This window comes from Grammomys surdaster, unplaced genomic scaffold (assembly GCF_004785775.1).
Source record: "Grammomys surdaster isolate TR1022 unplaced genomic scaffold, NIH_TR_1.0 126086, whole genome shotgun sequence".
Taxonomy (NCBI): Eukaryota; Metazoa; Chordata; class Mammalia; order Rodentia; family Muridae; genus Grammomys; species Grammomys surdaster.
The window spans coordinates 4,740,374-4,758,874 of NW_021620894.1; the positions used below are offsets into that span (position 1 = coordinate 4,740,374).

At 48.7% G+C, this 18,501-nt stretch overlaps 1 protein-coding gene across 1 annotated transcript in view; it reads right to left on the minus strand.

Moving 5' to 3' along the window:
• The window catches only part of Sorl1 (sortilin related receptor 1), a 163,299-nt gene that overhangs the window by 22,074 nt on the left and 122,724 nt on the right, over positions 1-18,501 (minus strand). Inside the window, exons 28-37 of the mRNA XM_028755788.1 lie at positions 17,834-17,965; positions 16,394-16,525; positions 15,316-15,450; positions 14,112-14,267; positions 9,875-10,024; positions 3,905-4,036; positions 3,231-3,357; positions 2,924-3,093; positions 1,247-1,359; positions 623-727 (exon numbers count right to left, since the gene is read on the minus strand). Of these exons, the coding sequence (XP_028611621.1) occupies positions 623-727; positions 1,247-1,359; positions 2,924-3,093; positions 3,231-3,357; positions 3,905-4,036; positions 9,875-10,024; positions 14,112-14,267; positions 15,316-15,450; positions 16,394-16,525; positions 17,834-17,965 (1,352 nt within the window). The remainder of the gene's footprint in view (positions 1-622; positions 728-1,246; positions 1,360-2,923; positions 3,094-3,230; positions 3,358-3,904; positions 4,037-9,874; positions 10,025-14,111; positions 14,268-15,315; positions 15,451-16,393; positions 16,526-17,833; positions 17,966-18,501) is intronic.

An 18,501-nucleotide genomic window follows, 5' to 3' on the forward strand; every position in this document is an offset into this window, starting at 1 on the left:
TGTGTGTATGTGTCTATGAGTGTGTGAGTGTGTTTGTGTGAGTGTGTGAGTATGTGAGTGTATATGAGTATGTGTGTGTGAGTGTGAGTGTGTGTGTGTGTTTGTGTGTGTGCATGCATGTTGTGTGTGTGAGATCTTTATTTAAGTTCTATGTCCATAGACACATGTATATCAACATGAAAGGAGTCCTGGAGAAATTGTCAGTACAGGGAATCTCCAGGGAGTGTGTCTTTATGGCTTTAGTAAATACCCTTTACATAAAACCTATCTCCTTTCTGCTAAATATATTAATACTGTGTTTCATAAGAACCTCACAAAATTGGTTGATAAATGCCACTTAGCACCGTATCGCCCTGTAGCTAATGATCAGAAGAAACGAGGTGCGTACAAAAGTACAGAGCCCAGGGGCAACAGTGTCTGCTTAGAAGCGGGGGAGGGCTGGATTACCGCAGGCTCCTGGTTATCTCAGAGGGAAGCTGGACTTCCCTCTTAAAGATGCTGAACTAGGTATTGTGAGGAACACTAAGACTCATTTCCTAAACATAAGCATGGAGTCGACCAAGGGAGGCCTCTCCCTGTGCTTTAGGACTGACCAGCGGCTGGAGAGGATGTAGACACTCACCCTGATGGTGTAGAGGGCATTCAGCAGTAAGTTCTTGATTTCTGTAGAGTTGCTGGCAGCTCTCTGGGAGGCCCACATCTTGGATCCACTCCTGCTGTATTCCACCTAAGAAGTTTCAGCATAAGGAAGAGGTAATCAGAGGCCCGGCCTGTCTAACACCTTATAAAGACTTACACACGGGAAGGCGGGAAGGAAGGAAGGGAGAGGTAGGGTGCTGTGAAGGCTAGCGTTAATTGGCAACTTGGGAGGCTCTAGACACCCCTGGGAGAGGAGGCTGTGGGTATCCCTGCAGGTGTTTATCCTGATTAGAATAGTGAGGTGTAGCTAGCACATCCTGTTCCTGGGCTGAGCACAGACATCCAGTGCTGCTTCCCGTCCATGGGTGCAATGGGGCTGGCTATTTCAGCTCTTAGGTCCTTGAACTCCCTGCCACTGCAGACTGTATTCTTGAACAGTGAGTAAACTTTTCTCCCTTAAGGTGCTTTGCCAGGATATGTCATCACAGCAATGGGAAAAGAAGGCATACAGCGACCTGGCAGATGGGGCCATTCTCCAGAGCGCCAAAACACATCCTAGTGACCTGAAGCTCTCTGACACCCACGCCAGTGTCCGGACAGTACTTACAATGTACTCACGGATGAGGCCATGGGTGTGAACGGGAGGAGCCCAGTGCCCAAGAATCACACCTTCCTCCTCACTGTTCAGGGAGAGCTGGAGATTCCGAGGGGCATCTGGCACTAGAAAACAGCCGAGCCGGAAGCCATGTTCAAATTACTTGATCACATACATAAAAAAAGAGACTCTCCCAACAAGCAGTTGGAACTGATACATGAATTCAGGAAAAATTAAACGGCATAGGGATCAACAGGTAAATTATGAAAAGAATAGTTTAACATCACTAATCATTAGGAAGGTGCAAATCCAAATGAGATAACCTTTAACCCAATAATGGCGGCTAGCATAAATCGCCAACAGTGTAGTAATATCTGATCGTAAACAATGACGCCCTGCCATTTGTGGCAGCGGATAACCCTGGAGGCCATTATGTATCAAGTGAGATAAGCCGAGTCCCAGAAGGTGAATCCTGGCTGTTCTCACTTATATAGACTGCAGGGCAATCTCAAACAGTGCAGACACTAGTGAGTCCCAAGCCTGCAAGAGTGGAGTGGCTGGCGGGAGAGGGCTGGAGAGGAAATGGGTGTCGGTGGACAGCTGGAAGGTGGCGGCCTGGTGTTAAACAGCACAGCGGGACAATTCTTATTCAATTAACACTTAATTACTAACTGAATATCTTAAAATAGGTAGCAGAGGGGAGTTTGCACGTTCCTCATACTCTGTCTACTCTGAAGGAAGGAGCGGGTGGGAAACCCTCTTAGAACCTGTTTTTTAAAACTTAGCAACAGAATGCCGACAAGCCTCATATTTAAGGGATAAGGGCACCGAAACTATCGGGTGCCAGGAAGTACCCGGAAGAGGAAAATAGCAGCAGAAACTAGGCAAGAAATACCGAAAGGAGGGTGGAGACAATGGTGGGAAGCATCTGAAACCGGCTTCTAAAGGGTAAGAACATTCTGGGCCATGGTAAGGAAGGTTAGCACCAACACCTCACACCGGACTGGAAAACCGTAGCCGTAGCACTTCCACACGAGCAGGAGTGGGTGTGCGTCCTCACACATTAACGTGCAGACACGCACATGCTCAGTCGATAGCCTCCTCAGGGAAAGGTCTGCTACAGGCTCTAGCGATTAGGTCCTGGGGGCTGGGAAAATGACTTGCTGGGTAAAGTGCTTCCCGAGTAAGTCTGAGGGACCTGAGTTCAGATCCCCAGCACCCATGTAAAGGCTGGACATGGTGGCCAAGTGTCCACAGCCAGCCGGCCTAGCCCAAACAGTGAGCTCCACATTCAGTGAGAGACACAGTCTCAAATAAGAAGAGGGAGAGCATGACAGAGAGACCCAGAGTTGGCCTCCGGTCTCCATATAAGCATATAAGGTATGGACCCTTTCTTCCTCATATACCCCAAACACCACGAACTTTAAAACTGCATTAGAAACGGGTGGGACCGTGCACATCTGTCATCCTAGCTACCTGGGATGGAAAGACAGGCCTGACCGGGCTGCAGAGCAAGTTCGAAGCCAGGTACAAATTAGTGAGACCCTGTCTCAAAATTTAAAAAAAAAAAAAAAAGAGGTCTTAGGGTGTAGCTCAGTGGTAGAGTGCCTTCGGAAATCTGCAGGGTCCTGGGCTCAACCTCCAGGATCCCACGTTCATACCTAAGAACAAGTCAGCTGTAATACTTACAGCCCTCTGGAGTCCTCAGGGTCACAAAGTCATTGGTGTTGTGTAACTTGTTGAGGCAGTGCACCTGGACCTTAACCTGGTACGTGGTGTCCGGCTTCAGGACTTTTAGCACAGTGCTTGTTTTATTGCTGTGAGTTTCCAGGATCTTCCACACGCTCTCTCCAACCACCCTGACCAAAGCAAGTAGGACACTGTCACAGAGAGGCAATGTGGGGGTGACAGACCAGCATGAATCCGCTAACAGCTTCTCCGTGTACATCCCAGGAGAACTCACAGGGCATCCGTGTCCGCAGCTAAAGGGACCCACCTGTAGTAGACGGTGTATACACACGAAGCAGATGGCATTTTTTTGGGCCGCATCCAGGTCAAAGTCACATCCCCAGAGAAATCTGCTGTCCACTGGAGATTCTGGACTTTGTATACAGTTAACTCATCTACAGAGACACAGAGAGAGGGAGAAGTCCAAGAAAGTTCTACCTTATAAATCCTTGAGGTTCTAGGATCTCCTCTAAGGTAGAATCACTACAGACTAAATTGTTAAGAGGTCACAATCATTATCCAAGAAGATACCCCAGAAAATGTGACAGTATCTCCCCACAGTCCCTTTCCTAGGTGCTCCTAAATTTCCGACCATATTTCCTTATGTGTTTTACCTTCCCTGGGCCTGATCAGTTTTAAGCTTCATTCTCAATAGAAGACAGTGCAGGGTGAAGAATGCCATGCACTCTACACAACAGGCCTGAGTTAACCCCTTCTGCAGCATGGGGCTCTGTGGGAGCAGTGGCCTTGTGTACTTCTGCAGGGGTAGAGATGGCGGGGAACACACACCAAGGCTTCACTGCCAGGGAAGAGCTGGCTTGGCGTGCTCCATCAGAATTGGACCACACCTCCCCTCGGCTGGCGCTCCCAGGTTGAGCACAGTTTCAAGTGGAGCCAGGGTTCCAAGGGTCCCAGCTAGAACCCCCGTGGGACGTGACTCACCGCTGCAGGCCTTCTCGTCGCTCTCATCGGAGCAATCCAGGAAGCCATCACAGCGCTCCGAGAGCACGATGCACGCCTCGCTGTCCTCACACTTGAACTCTCTGCTCGTGCAGGTCAAGGTGCTGTGAGTGGCTGAAATACAGAGAACCTCCTTTTAAACCCAGAGGGAAAGAATATGCTGCATGCTGTGGCTGGGCCCAGGGTCACCACATTTAAGGAAAGTAGGCTGGCTCCTTTGAACTACTGATCTCCAAGATTCTCCGGAAAAAGCAGAACGGTGCTGGCCATGCGGTGGTCATGCATGTGAATAACTAGCATCTCCCTTCAGGAAGGTTAGGAGTTTCAGAGTCAAACAGACAAGGGTTTTGCTTATGCTTGGTTTTGAGACAGTCTCTAGTATTTCAGCCTTGCCTCCAACTCAGTATATCCCCGAGAATGACTGAACTTCTGATCCTCCCAGCTCCATCTCCTGGGTGCTGCAATTACAGGCATGTACAGCGATGTGCCGGGTTTATGCGGTCCTGGGGATCAAACCCGGGGCTTTTTGCGTAAGAGAGAGCCTGGCTAGTTCTATATCAACCGGAAGGATCGTGATGGAGAATACGCAGCCTATATGATCTGCTATCTGACTGGGGCCCAACTAGCTCCACAGGTCCTTCAAAGCAGAGACCCAGCTGCTGCCAGAAAGACATGCCAAGGGCGGAAGGACAGAGAGATGCAAAGCAGCTGCTGGATTTAAAGGTGGAGGAGCCATGAGCTTCTGAGGGACAGCCACCCAGATGCTGGGGAAAGGAGACTCAGCTACCCCAGGAGTCTCCAAAGACATCAGTTAGCACAACAATCTAAAAATAGAACATTTGCAATTTTGTTTCCTCACAGTTATCTGAGGACATTCTTAAAAATGAGATTCCTAGGACTTGCTCCAAACGTACTGCAACAGGGTGTGCCCAGTTTGCAATCTACATGTGACATCCAGGACCAAGCGTCTCCGCCTTGGAATGAGCCCTGCGATCCTGTCTTCTACCTAGGACCGTGGTTCTTAATCTTCCTAGTGCTTCTGCCCTTTAATACAGTTCCTCGGGTTGTGGTGACCCTCAACTATAACTGCTACTTCATAACTGTAATTTTGCTACTGCTATTAATCTGATATGCCACCCTCAGGGGGTCCCAGCCCACAGGTTGAGAACCACTGATCTCTACAGCTTCCCTTGGGCTCACAGTGAGCACAACGTGAGGCCCAGGAAGAAAATGGGTGGTGTTCTTATGAGCAGTCAAGATGCTCAAAGGGAAGGCATAGAGGATTCTAGGAGACGTTTCCAGACTGTAAAACATACAGGATGGGCCAGGGAGGAAGGGCGTAGCAGGAGAGGCTAAGGACTGTTGCAACAACTCTGTTCAATGACTGGCTTCTCACAGGGAAGGTTCAAGGCGTCTTTACCAGAGTGTCTAGGATAGAGGAGCAAATCTGTTTGGTTCTTGGAAAACCTGAACTGATGTAGGGAACGACTGGTTCCAGTATCTCTGCAACAGGTCCCAGTTCCCCTGTGGGTACCAAGTTCTCTCACAAGAAACCATCAGCTTAAATAGTGAAGGCAAAGAAACATAACCTCTGTGCCTCTTGGCACATACTTTAAGTTATTTCTAGATGACTTAGAGTCCCCAGCAGGGTATAATCTATGTAAATAGGTGTGACACTGCCATTTTGTGTTGGGAATAATACAAGCAAAAAGTAGTTCAAGGTCAGTTTTGGAAACTTCCAGCTCACTGGAACGCACAGGTACAGAATCCATGGACTCACAAGGAAAAGGGAAGAGCCGAAACCCTCTATGAAGAAGTGTGTGTGTGTGTCTGTGTGCCTGTGTGTGTCTGTGTGTGGACATGTGTGAGTGTGTCTGTGTGTGTGTGCATGTGTGTGGATGTGTGTGTCTGTGTGTGTGCATGTGTGTGTGTGTATGTGTGTGCATGTGTGTGTGCATGTGTGTGTGTGTGTGTGTGCATGTGTGTGTGTGTCTGTGTGTGTGTTTGTGTGTGTGCATGTGTGTGGAGGGGCTAGCTTGGCCTTCGATATCTTCCCTGATCATTCTTCACTTTGCTCCTTACGGTGGGATCTCTCAGTTGAATCCAGAGCTCCTGATTGGTGGAGACTAGCTAGTCAGGGAGCCTCCAGACCCCTGTCTCCAGCTGCTAAATGCTGACATTATAGATGAGGCTCCACACTTGCCCAGCTTTTATGTGGGTGCAGAGGACCCAAATTATGACCCTCATACTTGGCAGTGGTAAGTGCTTTACCCATGAAGCCATCTCTCTTGCAACCCTTATGAAGATTTTTTTTTTTTTACAACTAGAATCCCCCTTCTACAGGTAGAGCATGATATTACAGGTATCTATTATATTCCGGGCAGAAACTCTTTTGCCTTGGGAAGCAGAAGGGCAAGGGCTATGTGTCCTAGGAAGGTGATTTAAAAAGAAGTTTGAGAACCATTGATGCGGTCACCTCAGCAGCCCCAGGTGGACCCCTACATCCGTTCAGTGAGCATGGCATGATACAGGCGCTACTGTCTGACAGTGACGTGCTACATGACTGCAGAGGACTTGCCCCACAGTATAACCTCCATTGAGAGGAACTGTAAACACGTCACTCTGGGGAGTGCAGAGGACAAGGCAAAGGACATCCCAAAAGTTTTGGAGGGGGGGTGCTGAGTGGAAGGCTGGGTGACACAGAAAGGTGCCAAGCTGTTCTTAAGGGAAGGGTCTTGAAAAACACAAGATTCCTGCCACAGAAATCTCCCATTGGATGGTAACGCGAAGCAACCACAGAGGCTACAGTGAACAGGGCAACGGGGGATCTGAGGCGGCTTTGTGAAACACGTCTTCAAACTTTAGGAAAAAGAAATAGCTTTAAAACCCCAAAGTAAGACTGCCATTAACACTTAAACTGATTAAACAGACACGTGACTGACGGACACCGAGCACAGAACGTGGGGTGCTGGAAACACGTTTTCTCTTTGATAAGGCGATCACAAGGATGGAACAAAGGAATTATGGGTAATAGAACATTTGATTTTTAAGACCCTTAACTAAGCAACACCCCTGTGAGTAAGATAGATTTGGAACAAGTTGAAAACAGTGATTTAAAAGGATGCCAATTAGCGAGTTCCAGTCACCCGGGAGGGAGGCACTGCTTCTTTTATTTCCTGTTAATTATTTTTAACATTCACCTGATGCCATGGCTCGCTCTCGGCTAAGCCGTTCCCACTGAGGTTTTGGTGCGTGTGGGTATGAGGTAAACCCGCCCTGCTATCAGAATGTCCTGGGGTTTGCTTTTTTCATTCCATGCGAATGGAGGATTTTCCACTAACCTGTATTTAATGTCTCTGTGTTGGGCTTGGTGTATTCTCCCTTGATAAGAACATTCAATGTGGAATGACAGCAAGGCCACAGAGTAAGGTCCCAGTGCTACTGACCAGGGGTGGGGTGAAGGGTGAGGGGTGAGAAGTGAGGGGCGAGGGGTGAGGGGTGAGGAGTGAGAGGTGAGGAGTGAGGGGTGAGGGATGAGGGGTAAGGGGTGAGAGGTGAGGGGTGAAGGGTGAGGGGTAAGAGGTGAGGAGTGAGGGGTGAGGGGTGAGGTGTGAGGGGTGAGAGGTGAGGGGTGAGGAGTGAGGGGTGAGAGGTGAGGGGTGAAGGGTGAGGTTGGTCTCCTTGAATCTTAATCTTCCTTTCACTAAATGGGAGATGCTCCCAAGCTCACAACGAGATTTGGATACTGGAGGAACATAAGTACAGGAAGTGAGAGTGGTGAACGGCATATTAAAACTCATGACACATACGTTAATTTGCACTCCTTTTTAGGTGTGTGCACAAGCACGTGTGTGCACATGTATGGGAGTACACGAGCAAAGATCTCAGAGGACAACCCTGAGTATCATCCTCACGAATGCCATCTACCTCCTTTGAGACTGAGGCTGTCATAGGCTCAGAGTCACCAACTGGGCCACACTGGCTGGTCTGTGATCCTCCTGCCTCTGACTCCCCACTACCAGGATTAGAAGCACAGGTCTCTGATCTCTCATTTCTCACGGGTTCTGGGCACTGATGTCAGGTCATGAAGCACATTTCTAACTGAAGCCAAATCTTAGGGCTATTTCCCTTGAGCCTTTGTGATTTTTATCAGAGACCCCTCCGCTACTTGGTTAGCGTCGTGTTACCTGCAGGTATGATGTGAATGCTTTCATGGTTTTGGCCAAGGTGCTGAGGACATTTTGAAATGGACAGAAAGTATACTTTAAAAAAAAAAACTCACAAATGCAAATAGAACGTAGAAGTAACTTGATCCTTCCGGGTCACACACTTGCTAAGGGCTGCATGAGAGGAATCAGCCGATAACTATACATAATGGTTATGTCCTGAACTGGCAGTTGTCACACTGTCTGCTCCCCTGATGGACCCAGAGAGGCTCCATGGAGGAGGTGAAGGATGGACGGACACGCTGGCTATCCTGCTATGACTGATTCTCAGGGCTGGGACCAGTACCATCAGGAAATGACAACAATTGGTAGGGTTCACTTCAGGGCTCAGTCTTCCCTTTCTTTTCTTTAGACTCTTTTAATAGACAAAAACTGAAAGCAGAAGTGTAGACATAATGTTCTAGGCACTGTGTAAAGGTTACCCTTGTGCTATTCGAAGGCTGATTTCTCTGCCCTCACATCTTGTTTCAGTCCAGACACACCACTGTGACACTTAGGTCAAGAATCCCCTGCCTCACGTTTGTGTAAACAATTCTTACCATTTACTCTCTGCCTTGTTGATAAGTGTTGATCGCCCAGTGGCTGGGCAGAAGAGAGAATAGGGTGTGATGTCTACAGCCACAGGAAGGAGAGAGAGAAGGAGATTCACATTGCCATGAGGAAGAGAGGGTCTGAGAGGACCCCATGGGGGGCAAAAACATCTGAAGCTCGAAGAGCCAAATCAACAATAATATGCAAGTATCATGGGTTCACGGCTGGAGGACAGCCAGATTAGCTCGGAGGTTAAGGCAGATGTTCAACTGTTCTGCTATTGGGGTATAGCTTGAAATAAATCTTGGTTTCTGTGTGGCTACTGGGGACTAGCAAAGGTAAAGAGGTGCAGCCACCGGCCGGATCTAGTACTTCCAATTATATTAAAAATGATTTATTTTACACAGAGGAGTGATGAATGAGGAGATCTCTATAAGTCAAACTCTTATCCATGAGGAGTGTCCCCCATCAGAAACGCAAGATGGTAGCAGGTAGAGTGGCATCACTCCAACTCCCCCCTCTCCTTTCCCAGGTCAGTTTCCTGCGCAGCCAGCCACCAAAGGTGCTGACTGGATGCCAAGGATCAAACTTAGGATCCCACATCCAGGCTGCCCACTCTCTCCCCTGGCCCCTGAGCATCAGTTAGCAGGACAGTCCGTGTGTCTGTCCATCCATCACCTACTTCATGAAGCTTCTCTAAGAACGTCAGGGGAACAGGGAGTGGGAAGCTGCCAGTTCAGAACAAAGCCATCATACAGGTGTCACCTCCCACGGAGCTCAGGTTCCCTGTGTGACTTATTGTTTCTCCCTGAGGATAATTACTCCGGGGATGGAGCCTGAGGTTCTAACACAGTGCCTCAGGTGATTTGCCCAACAGAATACTCTAAATGCCTGAGAGGCTCACTGTATATTTCCAAAAGACCTCAGCTTTACTAATAGGTGCCTTTAGGAATTAAATAGGTTTAGAAAAAAAAAAAAGCTCATTTAAGATACTTTTCTTCCATTCAGAATCTTTCTGATGGGACATGCATACTCTTGGTATTTAACATTTAGCCAACTTATTAAATCCGGTATCTCTGTCATTTACTGTAACGTTTGCCCATTCACCAAGGCCCTCATAGACAATACAGGAAACACGGTTACCCCAAGGCAGACAGGAGCCAGCTGCCCAAAGTGGCCGTGAGAGGGTACTCACGGCAGTTGTCTTCATCCCGGCCGTCTTGGCAATCTTGGTGGCCGTCACAGCGCTTCCAGTTGGGGATACATTTCTTTGGTTGGTGGCACTCGAACTCAAATCGGTCACACTGCCCAAGCTGGGTGGGAGTGGAGGCGGCAGTGGAGTTTGCTAGGAAAATGTTGTTTTGAAATTACTTTTTGGTATGGAGGAAGCTTGCCTGTCCTGTAAGAGCATTGTGCTGGGGGGTGGGGTGGGGGGGTAGACACACCTGCCAGCTATGGACAGAGAAAGCAAATGGGACGCTAATGTCTTAAAATGCTCCTATGGGGCCTCACCACAGACTCGCTTGAGAGATTCTCTTTAAAGACCCAGGCATGGATAAGAAGGAAGGTGAGCATAAAGACAGGGCAAGTGATTCAGGGAGGACGGAGGGGCTGTATCCTACCGGAAGCTACTGGAAGAGAGCGCTCTGAGCAGCCCAGTACCAGCCCAGTACCACAGGGTCCCTCAGAGGCTCAGAAATCATCAGGTGAGGGAGATGTCTAGAAAAGGGTCAGAAGTTTCAAAGCAGCTTCCTCACTCCCATCTCCTTCTGGACCCAGCCCCGGTAGACGACTGCCTATATCCGAGTAGGCCAGAAGCCTTGTCTGAGTGTGGTTTGCAAAGGATCAAAATAAAAGGGCTGTCTGAGCAGCCATACCTGAGAAAGAAGATGCTACTGATAACAGAGGTACTGACGGACGGTCAGCCAATGAGAAGTCAGGAGACTTTCTCACGGCTCTGGCACGAGGCCTTCCGGTGTAGGCAGGAGGCCTAGAATCGCCTCACATACAGTAACCAGCTTCAAGGGTAAACAAGGAAATTACCAAGGCCTGGGGTTGCCTAGCCAACAGGCCAGCCACAAAGTACAAGGCTGGCTCACTCAGTGGTGTGCTAAGAATCGATTAGAAGCATTTTAGTTCCTGTCCTGAAACACATGTAGTGATAAAGAATTATCTAAGAAAAATCTTTAGCCTCAAAAACAAAATAAAATGCAACGTGTGTATGTATGCACGCAAGTGCATGTGCATACACACGAATGTGCACATGCACACATGCATACACACTCATACACAGATACACGAGTGTGCAGACACACACACACACACACATACACACAGATACACGAGTGTGTACACACAGGCTTACATAGACACTCATACACACACAAGTATGCATACACACCTATACACAGATGTACACTCATGCACAGACACACGAGTGTGCACACACTCACACATGCATACACACAGATACACGAGTGTGCACATACAGGTTTACACATACACATGCATACACACACATGCATATACACTCATACACAGATACATGAGTGTGCACACATACACTCATGTATACACAGACACACAAGATGCACACACACTCATACACACACGAGTATGCATACACACCTATATACAGATGCACACTCATGCACAGACACACACACACACACACACGTGAGTATGCACGCGTACACACACACACCCCTCCAAGAAAGGTTGTCTGGAGGAAATACAGCTTTATTAAAAAAGCAAATGTCAGGAGGCTGAGGAGATGGCTCAGTGACTGACTGCCTTGAGGACTTGATTCTGAATACCCAGCGCCCCTGTTAAAAAGCTGAGCAGACTCAGTGAAGGACTGTCTCAAAGTATTAAGCCGAAAAGCAATAGAAGAAGATACTCAATGCCAATACCCTGCCGTGGCCTCTGTGTGAGCACCCACAGGCAGGAGCACACAAATTGTGCACACACATCCGGCCCATACATACCCCACCACCAAACACACAAAAAAAGCAAACCTCAAAGCCACGTGTCTTTAGTATGTTCAGGGACATATACATATTCTCCATGCAAATGGGAGCAAGTGTAAGTGCTAAAAGGAACAATAATAAAAATGAAAAACAGCTGAATCCGGAATAACAGAAACGAAGACACTCGGAGGAAGACCTGGTGACATGAAGTAAATATCACAGAAAGCGGGAAGTGAAACACAAATCTTTACATCGAAGAAAGATTTAAAAAAAAAAAGTCAAGAATAAGGGTCTCAGATGTGGTGACTCATGCCTGAGTTCCCAGCCACTCAGAAGACAGAGGCTGGAGGATTACAAGTGTGAGACCAGTTTGGTCTCCACAGCAAATTGCAGGGCTACACATTGAGATTTTGTTTGAAAAACAAAACAAAAAACAATAAACAAAAAAACACATGGAGAGATCCAATCAATAGACAGTGACAGACAACAAGGTCACCAGGAGACAGAAATTTGTTCCATTAACTAAACAGTTCCCAGAAAAATCCCTCAAACCCCAACATGCGATCTCCACACTAGCTGGAAAAAGGATGTATGACGAAGCACAGTCTAATAAAAAAAAAAAGTCAGAACATGAGAGCCAAGCGGAAGATATGATAAGCGAGCAGAAAATTTCAAATAAAGTCACACAGAGACCTAAAAGCTACTCAAAGAACAACCGCAGATGCCTTACAAGTCTAAAGAAAAGTATCTGACAAGTTCGTGTTCTAAATTCAGCTCAGATGTCAACTGGACCTGAAGAGAGGACAAAAACAGTTTCAAACATGTCCATCCCCTAGATATATCTTCAACATCTTCTCTTCCGAGAACTTTCTATATTAACCATGAGAGAGAAGAGAAAGGAGAAAAACCGAGACATAATGGTAGACAGCTTCACAAAGACAACTGTGCAGGGGTATCGGGTGACAGGTAAGAACCAGTAACATGGCCGGAACAAGCAAGCTGAGATGTTCCTACTGTGTTCTCAGCTGCTGCAGCATCGGATCCACACAACACGGTCTCTGCAGGCTGTGCTACAACAAGCTCCGAGGCTAGCCCGGGATGCATACTGAGAGCCTCGCTCCAAAAGTAACTAAGGAAGAGAGGGGATAGAAACACAGGTATAGAGAGAGGCAAAAGAGCAAAAAGAGAAGGGGGTGGTGGGGAAAAGAAGAGAGGGCTGGGGAGAGGTAAGGAGAGGAGAAGGAAGAGGAGGGAAGAGGAAATGCTGAGTGTTAGAAATTGGTCTCCTGGCCTGGGAGAATAGCTCAGTGTGTGCTTGCCTCACAGGCATGATGACCTGTAATCCCAGGGTTCCTAGGGTGAGAGATGAAGATAGAGAATCCCCAGAAGCTTGAGGGCCAGCTAGATTGGCATATGCAGCAATACACAGCAAGAGACCCTAGCTGTCTCAAACAAGGTGGGATGCAAAGACCAGTGCTGTGGTTGTCCTCTGACTTCCACACACGTGAACATACATGAGCACACACACACACACACACACACACACACACACATTCTGACATACACACAAGGGGGATTAAAGAAAATAACTGATCTTCTACAAGACCACTGGGAGAAGGCAAGGTGACAAGTCGAGAAATAATATGGGTGGCTGTGATCAAGACACATGGTATACATGTGTGGAGATATCATAATAAACCCCACTATCTTGTGCAATAAATATACACTAGTGATTTTTTTAAAACCAAAGTTTAAAAAATGACTTAGCAACCCGCCAGTTAAAAATGACTGCCAAATTGTTAAGGTATTTGTTTAGTAGCCACAGAATCTTCTACCACTAAAACCTACATAAAGCCTCCTCTGAGTTTCCAGGCAAGAAGCCACTGGTGACTTTTTAAACAGGGAAGTGGTGGTGGGGTGTGCACAGAGGAAGACGATTTCTGCAGACCTAAGAGTGAGCACTGAAAAAGGACCCTGCAAAGCGTTCCAACCAAGTGTCAATTCTCCTCTCAAAAGCAAGCCTTGAACTGCTTCCAGTTCAGGGAAAGACACAGCCCCCTCACCCCAGTCCTGGCTACAGGATGAGTGACTTCTCAAAGGTGGACCTCAGGCACCAGGTTGTACAGACCTTTCAGCTGTTTCTATGATCAGCCACTAGATGGCAGTGGTCACCCTCCTTTTAGAGGGAATGCCAGCCAGCAAGCAAGCATAAAAACTGGGTCCTCTCCCCTAAGTTTTGTACACACACAAAATACCACCTTACCATCCCAACTGTAATTCCCCACTGCAGGGGAAGCAGGGGTGGCAGACAGAGGAGCAGGACTTTTCCGGCAGAAAGCACACAGAGCAGTTTATAAGCTGGGATGCTTCTCTTGGGTTGTCACACGGTCTTGGTACACAATGCTCCCAGAGTCCCCTCCATGAGAGAAAATGCCAACAGAGCAAACCAGGGTCAGGACTCACCTAGAGAAGGGCAAGCTTCCTCGTCCGAGCCATCGGCACAGTCCCTGTAGCCGTCACACACCCAGGTGCCCATCACACAGGCCCCGTTACTGCAGCGGAAGTAATTGGGCAGACATGTGGAAGGCCCGGGGGTGGGGGAGGGGAAAACGTGTGAATCTGAGGAAGAACAAGCGAGGAGATCCTAAGTGTTAGCAGAAGCTTGACCTCCAATGACAATGTGTCCCAAACCTATGCTGACGTCCCGGTCGCACTAGCCGAAGGAGACCAGGAGCAGACACCGCCCTGAACATCAGCCCACGTAAATAGCATTTATATGGAGGGTGGTAGGGGTTTCTGAAGAGATGGCAGCTCTTCCCATAATGCTTAGCAGATTTAATAAACTGCAACTCTTGCAATAACGTAACAGTTGCATGTGTTTGCTCTTGCAAGGGATCCTGACTCCTGCCAAAGGAAGCAGGAGGACAGGCAACTAGGAAGGCCCAGGTGGCTGGAGCATTCTCACCGAGGCCTAGCGTGGCTCTAGCTAAAACATCAATGACCCAACATGAGGAGGCAAAAGGCAACAGACCCGCATGTTCTAAACCAGGGCCCAAAGTGCACGGGACCTGAAAACTTAGCAAAGTGCACTGATGGGGTCCTCTGACATTTCAAAGATATTCCAGAGAAATGGGGAAGGGGGCGAGGCTGCACACTCAATGTTGGGAACCAAGGCTCTGGGCTCCTTACCCTCACCAAGCCCTTCAGAATCAGGAACGGATAGCCTTGGAGACAGTGAAAACTGATCACATAGATCAGAAAACAGAAAGTGGGGATCCTGGGGCTGAGGGCCTGCGTTCAATCCCCCAGAACCTACACACAGTGCAAAGCATAGTGATGTATGCTTTTGTAACCCCAGTGGGGGGAAGACAGGCACACAGGCATCTCTGGAGTTTGTTGGCCAGTCAGTCAGCTTAGCCTAACTGGTGAGCCCTGGGTCCCCAGTAAGAGACTGTCTCATAAATGGAGGTGAAAAGAGACTGAAAAGCGACAGTGGAGGTTGACCCTTGACCTCCACAAGCACCTGTACAAACATGCAAAATAAGAAACAAACAGAGGGATGACATCACAGAAGAACTCGGCATCTCAAAACAGCCAAACAGCAAGGATTAAGCCAGGCCCTCTAAAGAGGGCGGGAGTCTGCAGCCAGGCGGGGCGGGGCTCTCACCTCCACAGTCCTTCTCATCGGACCAGTCCCCACAGTCATTCTCTCTGTCACATTTCCACCTGTTGGGGATGCAGTGGCCATTCTCACAGTGGAACTGAAAGTACCGAGAGCAGTTTGGGGCTTCCGTGGGGTTTTCTGTGGAGATCAAACACACCGGGTCATTTCCGCTGCACCCATGTGAATGTGAGGCTTCGCCCAGGTTTATCTCCCCGAGGGTCACTTGACCCCAAGAGCGCCTGTCCGACTCTCCCAGAGAACAGATGGCATCTTCATGGATCCGAGGAGGGACAAAGAGCATGCAGAAACAGCACTCCATCCTCTGAGGCCCCAACTCCTATTTCTCTGACTTATTCTGGTACCCTGAGAATGGTCACTCTGAGTTCTAGTTATGACACGTCACCAAAGAAATAGCTTAAGTGTGAAGACAGCCCAAGGATAACGACTGTGTGACCATCATGACCGCTAATCTCCACTGTCAACATACAGTGGGGCTCAGAATCGTCATGGAAACGTACCTCTGGGTATGCCTACTGGGGCTCCTCCAAAACTGTTTAAGAGAGCAGGACAGACCCATGCTTAGTCAGGGTGGCATGTTCCATGGGCTGCAGCCATGGGGCTGGATACAAAGGAGAGACTGAACTGAGTGTCCACCCACGCTCATTTTTCTCGGCTTCCTGATTGTGTGGCTGTCTCGGGTCACTGTTGTCACGATTCCCTTGCGGTGGCAGGCGGCACCCTTACACTATGTGCCAAAATAAACACTTCTTCCTAATGAAGATTGCTCTCATGTGCATTCTACCACAAGAAAAGTCACCAAGACACCATTATGCTTGCCCGCTATCTTCCGTACACGAGCTGCGGCCCCCGCAACTGTGCAAAGGAAGTGGACCGAGCATTCCGCCAGCACCTACTGGATGCCAGTTTCCCTCTTCGCCCTGTTCCTCCTGTGAGGACTTGAGAGGTGGCAGCGTGTGCTGCTGAGGGAGCGGAAGGCAAAGGCTCCAGTGAGACGCACTCGGCATCCTCATCCCTGTAACCGGAAGGCTGGCTGAGGGAGGCGGGTCTTCTGGCTTCTTACCACAGTTGGCTTCATCAGAGTAGTCCCCGCAGTCATCCATCCCATCGCACTTCCAAATCAGGCTGATGCACACTCCGTTCTGACACTGGAAGCCCAACTCTTCGCACTCCTTGTGGAACTCGGGGACTTGAGCTAGAGGGTGAGAGATACCGTCGAAGCCAGGTTACTTACACGCTGGAGAATTCAGAGCAGCCGGGCTGCTTGGTAGCTAAGATCCCACACTGAGAGCTAAGAGAGCCCTGAGAAACCAGGGCTAGACTCAGTCTCAGCAGAGCATACACTAATCCATTCCATCTACTCACAGGGACATGGACAGGGCTGAACCCCTGAGCTCCAATACTGTGCCTGCTTTGGAGATAACATTTTTAATGAGGAAATTTACATTAAAATCAAGTCCTCAAGGTGGGCTCTAATCTTGTATGACTAGTGTCCTTAGGAAAAGATTGTCACTTAAGCTCAGGTTTTTGGTGCCAACCTGGGCAACGTGGCAGGCCTCTGTTTCTTTAAATAAAAACATACAGTGGTGGAAGTTGAGACACAGATTCGTACAGGAGAAAGGTCATGTGAAGACAGAGAAACAGCACCCAGCAGTAGGTAAGGGTAGCTCCCAGACAGTGCTCCCAATACCTCCAGAGTGGACAACAGAGTTTCTGTTGTTTGAGGCACCCAGTCAGTCTACTGCATTTTGCTATGATGGCTTAAGACATGTACAGACCTAGTTCTGTGCTTTGAATATGAAATGTCCCCGCAGGCTTACAGTTGAACACTTGGTCCCTAATTGCTGTCACTATTTTGGGAGGCTATGGGAACTCTGGGAAGTGGGATGTAACTAGGGAAAGTAGGTCTCTGGGACTGGGCCTTTGAAGGTTGCACTGGGTCCACAAGTCCTTTTCACTCTGCCTCCCGTGTGTCACGGGGTAAAATATTCTCCCCTTCTACACTCCCATAACTTCAATATTCTGCCCAAGTATATGAAGGCAAACAGCCACCGACCAAACCCTGTGGAACCATGAATCAAAGTAAACCCTTCCCCCTTTAAAGCTGTTTCTGCCAGCTATTGGGTCACAGCGGCACAAAAGTAACAACTAGGGATATTTTGCAGCAGGAGAAGCTGGCTGCAAAATAAAGTATACAAAGTGGGGAATCCATGCCAGGAAGATCACTGGAGTGAGGCTGTACTACAGAGAGATTGGACTTTCCATATAAATCGTGGGCTGGTCTCTCCCGTAAGGTGACACTTGACAAGGCCCTAGTCACTCCCCAGCCTCATCACATTCATGTCAGACTAATAGACGCAAAGCATCAGTGATTCTGTAAGAAAATGAACAAGAATATCCTGCTTTTGCAGGCCCAGGCACTGAGACATGACCTGCATCCAAGTCTTAGGTGCCCCACGGAATGGCCCACTTCCGTGTCATTCTTCCCCAGCCATTCACTCACAGCACCCGGCGAAGGCGGCATCTTCGTCAGAGCCGTCTCGGCACTGGACGATCCCGTCACACACCATGGAGTGGAACAGACACTGCTGACGGTTCTTACACACGAAGTCCATGAAGCGCGTGCAGAAGGGCTCTGAAAGAGAGCGGCGAGGAAGGGCTGTGAGCGGCTAAGGCTGGCGAGGGTGCTCTGTAGCCCTGAACAAACGCTCAAGGACAAGACCCCATGCATAGTGATGGTGACAGCCACTGGGGTGGAACACCTCTTTATGCAAGGCCCTGAGCCACTGGGGTGGAGCACCTCTTTATGCAAGGCCCTGAGCCAATGGGGTGGAGCACCTTTTATGCAAGGCCCTGAGTGACAGCACTTGTCATAAAGTGCACTGTTAAACCTCTGAGACAACAGGATAAGAGATTTTATTCTCTCTGCACACGGATGGAACAAGGAAATAAGGGTGGTTGCATCAAGTACTTTTTCTGGCAAGGGTGCAAGGCTACTGAGAGAGAAGTCCAAACTGCACCCCAGAGCTGCCTGGCACAAAGACTGTGGGGCTGTGGAAATCCTGGGGTGTTTGGCCACACCCCCAGAACCCAGAGACCTGACACGAGGTCTCCATGTAACATGCAGTGGGTCACGTAAGGCACAGGTAGAGGGCGGGGGAACAGGTCTCT